We start from the raw sequence: 10,418 nt of genomic DNA, 5'->3' as shown, positions 1-10,418 counted from the left end.
ATGAATATGGGAATCACTGTGTCACTGTAGGAGGACCAGTCAACCCGGTGGATCTGTCCCTGCCTGATGAATCACCATCTCTTAAAGACGTGAAAAAAAGATCATATACATTTAGAGAAAGGTGTTTTTCTTTTCAGCTTTATTACATCAAGATACAGATAAAACAGCTGACTATTTGAGACAACAAGGGTTTAACTCAGTATTTTTTTAGAAAATTCAAGGAAATATATTCTGTCAGGGTAAAATTGGCGGTGAGCAGCTATTTGTTTGCCATACCTTAACTAACACCATGTGGAGCAGAAGAGTTAAAACTACCCATGCATTAAAATAGAAGGATTGTCTTTTCACATTGTGCCCAGCCTGCAGGATGGGACACACTGCAGGAAGGCATCAAGACTGTGTGTCTGAATAATGGATGATGGAGTCAGCGGGGTGATATCATGGCTGCGTCACTGGAGCAGCTTCAGGAGGGAGGGTGTGTGGCGGTGGAGGCGATGCAGCAGCAGGCGAACAGACTCAGAGTGAGAAACCTGCTCGCTGGGAGGACGGAGGGAAACAGCCATGTCGGCCTCCTGGACTCAGCTCTCCTTCCAGATCCTCCTGCTTCTCGTCTCCTGCAGACGCATCAATGCAAGTAAATGAAATTTGTGTTGCATTATTAACTGCTGTGTGGTTTTGTTCAAGCTCTGATCTGACTCTTCATTTCTCTGCTAAATGTGACTGTAACCTTGTGAGGAAGGAAAGACAGAGTCAATGTCAGCAGATCTCATCAACCTTACATAATTTACTTTGAATGGTCTTGATCGCTTGTTTTTTTTTAGTGAGCCTATAGGGAAAAATGAAATAGATAAATGATTAAAAATAACATTTTACATTGTGGATTTGGCTCTGGAAAGGAAGGGAGGGACCAATAAAATCACCTTGGCAAAAAAAAAGGGGGGGGGGGGGCGTCTTAGCTGTGCTGAGGCTGACGGGAGTGAAAAGGAGTGGATGAGTGAGAAGAATCCAACAAGAAACACTTCACATGTGCACGAGGAGAGCACAAACATAGAGTGAACATATGGAAACAAGAAGGGGCTGCACACAGGAGGAGGGGGAACTACCCCAAAACACAGAACATGAGTGCATTAAATTCTTCAAATAAAGCAGAACAGTCATCTCTCACATCAGCAGTGAAAGTCACTTACATTTCTTTAAGATGGACTGAGCGCGTCGCATGGCACTGCATGTGTGTGTTTTGTGTGTGTGTGAGTTCATGAGGTGGTGGGAGCGGCTGAGAAAATTATTGGGACCACTCTACCTCTCCTAAAGGACATTTTTACTGACTTCAGGAGAAAGTTGAGACTCATCACAGCAGACCCCGCTCACCCTGGACACCCCCTGTTCTCCTGGTTAAAGGAACTAAAGATAAAAACAAACCACCTGAAGCTTTTACTTGCAGGCTGTGAGAGTCATCACACCAGCAACACCCTCACTGCACCCAACTCCTCCTCCACACACAGTCTGCTGTGCACATACCTCAGCACTTTAATCTGCACTGAATGTAGAAATTGCACATAAATACTTTTCCGTGCATTTATTCCTGATCTTGACTGGGTTTGAATATTTTATACACTCTCTTTCCTCACATCTATATTAAAATTATTCTAGTCTATTGCAGAGGATGCTGTAAACTACATTTCACTGCTGTAAAAACCATTTTTTTTTTTTTTTTTACTTTGCTTCTGTGGTGACAGCAAAATTCTATTCTAGTCTATTCTATTCAAAATTGCTGAACAAAGCCAGTAAACGGGTTTCACTTCAAGAATGAAATTATATTCAGCAGGTGCATGTGAGATTTTATGGTTGTATTAGGTGACCATTTGTGCACCTGACTTTAATAAAGCATTTCATTGTGGAGGCAGTCATGTCTAATGTCTGAGCCTTTCCTTCTGTCTGGAGAGATAAAGCAGCTCCTCAGTGACGCTGGCAATGACATTTATGAGTTTCTGCCTTTTTTGCACTGATATTTATTGACTTTTGTACAGAAAAATATGTTGAATTGTCAATTTAAAGTGTTTTGTATTCCTATCAGAGACCCCAGGTCTAACTCCAACACCATTGGTTCCCACGACTCCTCTGCCAACAGATGTGAGAAGTGTCATCCTTAAAGGTAACTGTTGTGACGTTTAAGTCCCTTTTCCCTTCCTTTTTTTGTTGGGAATACAACCTTTAGCTATTATTCTTAACAACACATATATTACTGAATTTGATGGTGACAAGTTAAATTTATAACATGTGCTTTAGCACACAGCTATTTCTCTCTCTCTCTCTCTCTCTCTCTCTCTCTCTCTCTTTATATATATATATATATATATATATATATATATATCTGTAATTAAAGGTGCTGTAGGCAGGATTCAGCATCTCCGCCATCTTGCTTAGGTTTACCTAAGCAAGCGATTTGACCCGTCTAAGATGGCGATTTGAAACCCAGCACAGCCAATCCTGTCCTGTTTTCTCTGAAATCACACCCTTATGCAAGTTAAGCCCCTCCCACAAGAACGTGTGACGAACGCCCCTCGACCAATCACGGTTAGAGCCTCAGGGGCTCTTCTGATTGGTCAAAGATACCTGGAGCTGTCGAGATTGCTTTTCAGCTCAGAACAGAGACAGATGGAAACGCTGCGCCCTCGCGGTAGTGCAATTATGCTACACTCCTAAAGGATTATCAATGGATACTCTAACATTTAATCCAAAGAAAACACAGAAAAATTAGCATTCACTAGCAAAATCCTGCCTACAGCACCTTTAACTTATAAACATATGTTACTCTTAAAACCCCTCTTCTAAACTTTATCCAGGTGAAAGTCACACTGAGAAAATCGAGCTGTTGAATCCTGTCGTCCTGTCTCTGGAGTGTACCTGGACCGGCAATCAGAAGAAAGCCCCAAACGTCACAGGCCACTGGATGAAGGACGGGGAGGAACTTCAGGATAGCCGTCTCACAGTGGCGTTGGAGAACGAGCAGTATAATCTCAGACGAGTGTGAGCGCCTCATCTCAAGGTTTTATCTACTAGTTTAAAAAGTGTAGATCTTGTATACATGTTTTACATATTTTGGTTGAATTATTACATTTCAGAAGGCATGAAGTTGCAAAACAGTCATGCTTTGAATGAATTTCTTCCAACTTTAGATTCACTACAAATCATCTTGTCTTGTTTGTGCTTCTCAGGGTTCGTGTTGTCAATGAGGAAAGTCTTGGGAATTACTCATGCATGTTTGGAAATGAAGCTAAAATTGACTTTATCTTGGCAGGTAGGTAGTGGTTTGTGTAACTACCAGTGTTGTGTGAGTTACAGTTTGTAATCTAGTACTTGATTACTGCTACTAGTTTTTACTCTAAAATGGACTACAGTTACTTCAAAGTTGCTGAAAAAGCAATAGTGTTGTCTCTGCAGCGGGTTTCATGTACCACAAAAGTATTTTTAAAAAGTGCATTAATGCTAAAAGGGGTTGAGAATGTAATAGTATTTCAATGTGATCTAAACTGATAACTATCTGACTGACATTTTACAGATGTCTCAACTGCTCATTGATAAGAATTATCACTCACTTTAAACTCACTGTTTCCCTGCAGTCCCAAAGATTGGGGATGTGAGAGACAAGCCCATAGTGAGCTACATAGGTGACACTACAGTGATCACCTGTAAAATGGAGGAGACCAAGCCAAAACCCAACACCTGGAACTGGTACAAGGACAATGGGACAGATAAGGTGAGGAAACTACCCACAATTTTATTTTATTGCCACCTTACACAGTGATATGTTTGATTTCAGATTACTCCAGTGCTGATTCAGTATTACAAAACTTAAAGATGCACCAGTAGAACTCTCATGAAACGTAAAAGCCACAATGACAAATTGAGGGAACTACATTGACTTATCCTTGATTTCTGTACTAAATTTGATCTTTGAGGGAAGTATGTATATGACACACTCTATATCAGAAATAAAACTGAATTTTCAGGTAGGCTGTATCAGTGTACCATGGCTACTGAGGACATTACCTGAATTACAGTTACAGATGTTAAAAGATTTTCACTTTCACATGTGAGTGGCAAAAATAAAACTGAGTGAAACCACTCTGTAGTATTTACATTTGTTGATATTTCAACTGAGGTAATGTACATATAATCTTGATTATATAGTCATTCAATCAAGTTCTCATTTAATGCTGATCCAGGTCATGATATGAATGTGCTTTCAGTCTGTTAAACTGAAGACAGCAGCAACACTTTGATGACTGTGTTTTGAAAATGTAAACATAGAACAGCTGTTAACTGCTGTTGTGGATATCACAGGAGCAGATCCTCCCTGCTGCAGATGTTCTTCACTATGAAATCAAAGTCATGGAGTGGAAGACCAAGCTGACGGTGTATAACCTGTCCAGGGATGACTCCGGCTTGTATTACTGTGGTGCGGTGTACGCCATCGGCACCGCGATGAGCCACGTGGAGCTAAAGGTCAGCCGTGGATGAAGATATTTCACATACACACCTTCTGTCTGCTTGGATCAATTTCAATCAGTCTATTTTGGCTGCTAATAAAGCATGAGATATTAAATCATCACCAGATTCTTTAAGTTTCTACTTTTCATTGTCCAGGACAATAATAATATGTCTGTATGGATATTAAAACAACATGTCTAACTGAGGGAGCCCAGCGAAGTGATGCCAGGTCTACTTTTAGTCACAACCGAGCTATAACGCTGACTGTGACAGCTGTCATTGCTTCCTCCTGTCTGTGCTGAAGGTCATCACCATCATGGAGCCCCTGAAGCCCTTCATCGCCATCCTGACTGAAGTTGTTGTCCTGGTTGCTGCTATTCTGCTCTATGAGAAGAGCCAGTCCAAGAAAAACCTCACAACAGGTGACCAGATAGCAGAACTCTCTGATTTATTGGATAGATTGTGGTGTACAGCTGCATTTTTTTTAAATTTTGATTCCTTTGACAGATTTCTGTTCAGAATTATCCGGTTCCTTCATGATTTATAGACTTGTTTCTTTGGATAGGTGTATTGGTACCTGGAACTCCTGTAGATATTTTGTGAATCATGTTGTATTAATTCTAATAAGCTCTGTTACTGGAGACTCTCTGTGACTTAACTTTAAATCATCTCTTTTAATTTTAGAAAATGAGCTGAATGATGACCAGAAGGACACGGCGTGAGTACTCCAGCAGGCTTTCTGGAGATGTTTCATCATTTTGACTGATATATTTGCAATTTCTTCTGATGAAAAAAAACAAAAAACAAAACTGTTTTATATCTCTGCAGGTCACAAGAAGAGGAGAACAGATCAGAGGCGAGCGACTCAGTTCGACAGCGCAAATGATCTGTCCTGTCTGACAGTTCAATTGATTTTGTTGATCTTTAAAGGATTAGTACGTTAAAGCAATATGCAGTTCTTTATCAGCTGTAGTCCATCCTTTTGCACCTAAAAAAGGTTCAGTAACCAGCACTCAGTAAGCATTTCCATGGTTTGAAGGTGTCCTTGAGGACAGGATTTTACTTTGTATCAGACAGAGACTTGTAACCAAACAAGCGAAGTATTTCCACACTGGTTCATGCATCATGGTACGTGAGCAGTGCCTTACACTCTCAAAAAGCAATTAACTAACCACACACGATGTTTGCTATGACTGTATGGCACTTTTTAGAGGTTTAACCTGCTGGCTTTTGTCCATCACAATAAAACATAACAGCGTCTTAATCAATATGTATCCTCGTACATGTAGAGGTGTGTGTTTCATTTTTGTGTTAATCAAATTTGCTGCTGAATGTGACCTCTTTGACCTGCACTGTGTATGATTAAAACTACATTTAAGAGATGGTGAGAAAAATAAAAGCTTTAAGTGTAAATTTAATTTTTGAATAAAATCATATCTTTCTTTTGAGGCCAGCTTTGTGCTTTTGGGCAATGTCGGAGTCATAATCGATATGCATCCATCTTCTCAGTGGTGACATTAGGCAGACTGTCCTCCATTCAATAACTGACATTAAAGCTGTTACCCATCACTGTGGTCTGTATCCACACACTGGATGAACTTCATCTGAAAATTCAACTTTATCCATGATCTGTTGTAGATATATTGTGAATTTTTAATTGGACTAAAGTTTTGAGTCACAGCCAGGACTTTTCAATATGTTAAAGTTTCCCAATAACTTTCCAAAACCAACAACATTAAATCTGACATCAGCTTGTCTGGCTACTTCAAAAAGGAATAAAATACCATCTGGGAAGAAAATGATTTCAAGATGGTTTATAACTTATTCGTGGTTTGATATTTGAATGTACTGAGATATAATTTGAAGACAAATTCTATTTATATCAGTTGAAAACTGTTCAACATTATTACAAGATATCCAATTTTTTTTGCTTTTTGTTGGACATTTACAATTTGTGATGAGACTGGAGACTAATGTGTTTCAGTCTCACCACAAATATATACACCGGATTTCTGATGAGAGTATTAATAGTGAACACATTATTCAGCACAAACAGCTGACTGGCACTGTGGAGCCTTCAATAATAAACAATAATAAACAAACAATAATAAACACAGTGCATTGTTATATGCAGCCTGCAGCTTTGTAAATTTGACTCTTCTATAACTACACCACAAGTGAACATTGTACAGTGGCATGCAGTAGGCTTTAAATAAGGTTATTTTTACCTGGTAAACACACATGGTGAATTTATGTGCCAGCTTGTGCATAAAATTTACAATTCTGCCTTTTAATATCGTCATATCACAAAGTTTTTTTCATGATCACATGACCAAGTTATAAGACTTTGTCAACAGTGTGAAACTCGCTTCCAGTAATATAGAAAGAGGGATCCTCTGTCCTCACAATCACAACCACGCTCTCTTTTACATTTAACATAATGTCACATTCCTCTCCATATTCCCAGCAGACTCCAAGCAGTTGTTATAATCTAGCCGAGAATGGTGAAATAACGACTACATCATCTGCATACAAGAGACGGAAACCCACCAGGTTGCCCATACTACACTGAGCCAGATGAGAGAGATTGTCCTTGTAGAGAGGACCCCCCCCACCCGGTCCAGAATGGGCTGTTGTGGCTGCTGGTTTTTGTTCCAACCAAACAGGAGCACATCAGACTCCACCTCAAGTGAGTCCACCTGTAGACTTGGTGAAATAGTTGGAGTCTAGTTTGCTCTTGCTTGGTTGGACAATTAAAGCCGTTTTGGGGGCCGGCGCCACACATGCCCCATTGGCTAACAGTATATGGATGTCTGCAGCTCGATTTTGGATCTAAATTTCTCCCGAAGCACTGTTTGAATCAGGAAACCCTTCTTGGTGAATATATTGTTCTACTTCGTTCTATAAACAATGTGAAAACTGTTTTAACTGAACTTATCCTTTAAGTTTATATAGAGAGTTATTGTTATTTTTTTATGACATAATGCCACTCTGCTGCTGCTTTTACTTTCTTTCCTGTGAAGCGATACCACCTGCCGGAAACAAACTCCTTGTATGTTTTGAACGTACTTGGCGAACAAAGACGATTCTGATTCTGATTCTGTTCGTTACACCCAAACAACAGATCTGACCAAAAAATCTGCATGGAGTAGAGATTTCGATTTGTTCTATCTTTTGCACAGACACTTTGTACAGCTGATGTATTCCCTTTCAACAGCATTGGGAAATGCATCCTCATAATATTAGCACAGATCAGTATGATGTCGCTGAAAACTTATCGGTCAAATTGTAGTCAACATCAATGTTTTTAGGTAAAGCACATGTGGCGAGAGGAGGAATATTAGTTCAGTTACTGTGGGAGGAGAGGTATGAATTGTTGTTATAAGACTCGACAATGCCACCCTGGGACTTTCATCCAGGGAATTAGTACTGAAAGCACACAGGTTCGTTGCTCATTTGAAGACAGAGACGTGGTTCCAACTTAAAAAAAATACAATTTTTATTCAACCAATGAATATTTAAAAGTACCTAATACATACTTTAAAACTCACACAGAACCCAGGGAAGGAGGGAGGAATTGACTCTCGGCTGAGGCCAAGTGGATGGGCATAAGCTAATGTGGGGGGAAGCGATCCATTAAACAAAAGTTAAGCAAATCAAACCAAACCACACCCAGTGAAGCAAACCACCACCGCACACAGCAAACAATGAAGGATGCCACCTTCCGGGCACCAGCACGCCACCACTGACCCCCAGCCGCTGAAGGGGGAAGGAAAATAAAACGCTTACGGGTTGACAAGTGAAACAATAAACCAAATTAACAAGAAAATAGAAATAAACACACTAATGATACAATAAAATGCAACCCGCACCTTCACACACACACACACACACACACACACACACACACACACACACACACACACACACACACACACACACACACACACACCCACACACGTTCACTCATTAATTCATACTGGGCGGGGGGGGGACCATGTTCCTCATGGTCCTCTGGAAACTGTATGGGTCCTTGTTCTTCTTTTTCTTCTTTTACTTCTAGAGGTTCTAGTTCTACTTTTTCCTCTTTTATTTCTAAAGGGCCATGTTCCTTATGGTCCTCTGTCCATCTCGTTCCGCTTTAATCTGTGGAGCTTCAAAGGCAAAAAGGACAAGATAAAAGATAAGTCACATTATGTCGACAGTTACAGATTAAAAAACAAAACTGGGACTGAAGCAGTGAAACTGAAAACTTTAATCCTACTTTGATAAACAGCAGGGCTCCAGAATGCGACTAAATGGTCGCATTTTGCAACCAAAATTTGAGACAGTGTGAGTAAATGTTTAATCTATTTGAGCATGTGCAACCAGTAGATCTGCTGATTTTTGTGTGTGCGACGCGTGTGTATTTTTTGTCACTGACAAATTTCTGCTCCACACTTCTGCCCAGTAATGCACAAATGAGCTGGTTTACCAACCGACTTTAACTCCACAAGAAGACGAAAGTAGATGAACACCAAAGAAGAAGAAGGCAGGCCAATGTGTGTGAGAGCGGGAGGGGAATGACCATCCTGATTGGCTTACTTGTGAAAAGAGGCGGGTCTTGGGGTTATTATGACTGTCAGGGGTCACTAGTACATGTGGACACTGAGGGCAGCATTAGAGTAAGTATGGAGGGACTGAGCACTGGTGACTTTGATGCCAAGGAAGCTGTACAAATGTGGCTCAGTCAAGCTCAACTCACAAGGAGGCCAAATTACAAAGGCTGGCCGACACAAGGCCCTGATCTCCCACGAAGGATGATCTGTTCTCAGGGATGGAAGAACTGTAGACAGAAGTTATGTTTCTTACTGTTCCTGTTAGTGCAACCAGTCAGCTGTCGTGTTTTAACTTCTGCACAACAAAATGTGAATTGAAAACATTATAGTTTCAGCATTTCTTGTCCTAGTATTTATTAGTAATACAGTGAGAATGAGAGGAAATGTGAATATTTACTTTGCAAGTAAGGAATACATTTTTAGATGTACATGGACAGTTTTGTTGATGTATATGTGTGAATATTGTATAGATGAATTCATAGAATTTATATAAAGTTGTAACTTTATGCAAGCTGTAGTTCAAAATTTTGATGTCTTACGGACTTGCTATGTCTTGATTTAAGTTATGTCTTTAGGGTTTGGTGAAATAAGTGTTAAACTTCAGCCTAAATCCTTTTGGTAAGTGTAAATGTTAATATGGATGAAATTTGCTTCTTTTTCTTTTTACTTTAATTATTAAACACCAAAGAATAAACTTGATTGATTGAGGTTGATTTCAATGTGTGTCTCTAAATCTTCTGCATGCGCCCCTAAAATTTTAAGTTAGTGGCCACTGTGCTCAGAGTTAAAAAGTTGGTCTGGAGCCCTGAATAGCATAAAGTTATTACATTATGATGAACTTTTTCTAGGTGGGGTATTCACTCACCTTCTCTCATTTACACAATGTTCTGTTAACTGTTTACCAAACTACAGAGATCTATCAAATTAAGAAACATTTGAGCCTCAGGTGAAGAGGTGGCCAAGCTCAGTAAAGTGCTACAAGACTATAAGTGCTCATTTATGAGAATATTGACTTTGGATATCTCGACCAAGACCAGGCTGCAGAGGAAAGAGGTTCTTTGGCACAGAAGAGATGTCAGTTTATTCTATAAATGACACTATAAGTGTCAGTATTATTTCATTTGTTCTTCTTTGCTCTAAAGTTGCATCTGAAGATTTGTAAAACAGGTTCAACAGCATGAGTGTCAGAGACACATGTTATATTGATTATACTGCTGCCTCACAGCTACTAACTCAGTTTGTGGTGTTCCGTCAGATGCTATTTTATTGGTTGCGTGTATGCCAATGCAATGGTGACTTTTGACAGTGTTTCAACAGATAAAGTTTTGG

General features: G+C 39.8%; 1 protein-coding gene across 1 annotated transcript; it reads left to right on the top strand.

Annotated features, from left to right (window-relative positions):
* Positions 1–494: 494 nt before the first annotated feature.
* On the top strand, positions 495–5,596 carry LOC115385338 (embigin-like). Its single transcript, XM_030087317.1, has 9 exons — positions 495–634; positions 2,075–2,152; positions 2,844–3,027; positions 3,216–3,298; positions 3,621–3,757; positions 4,345–4,506; positions 4,796–4,913; positions 5,176–5,209; positions 5,320–5,596. The coding sequence occupies exons 1-9, from the start codon at positions 562–564 to the stop codon at positions 5,375–5,377; spliced, it is 927 nt and encodes a 308-aa protein (XP_029943177.1). The 5' UTR covers positions 495–561; the 3' UTR covers positions 5,378–5,596.
* The last annotated feature ends 4,822 nt before the right edge of the window (positions 5,597–10,418 follow it).

This window comes from Salarias fasciatus, unplaced genomic scaffold, assembly GCF_902148845.1.
Source record: "Salarias fasciatus unplaced genomic scaffold, fSalaFa1.1, whole genome shotgun sequence".
NCBI lineage: Eukaryota > Metazoa > Chordata > Actinopteri > Blenniiformes > Blenniidae > Salarias > Salarias fasciatus.
Note: the sequence above shows the minus strand (reverse complement) of the source record. Positions and strands in the feature narration are given on the sequence as shown.

Excerpts from the sequence above, each read along its gene's own strand:
- LOC115385338 (XM_030087317.1), top strand. The coding sequence starts at position 562 with ATGTCGGCCTCCTGGACTCAGCTCTCCTTCCAGATCCTCCTGCTTCTC. Across the intron at positions 635-2,074 it reads CTGCAGACGCATCAATGCAA|AGACCCCAGGTCTAACTCCA; the intron begins GTAAATGAAATT and ends TATTCCTATCAG. Across the intron at positions 3,028-3,215 it reads CAGTATAATCTCAGACGAGT|GGTTCGTGTTGTCAATGAGG; the intron begins GTGAGCGCCTCA and ends TGTGCTTCTCAG.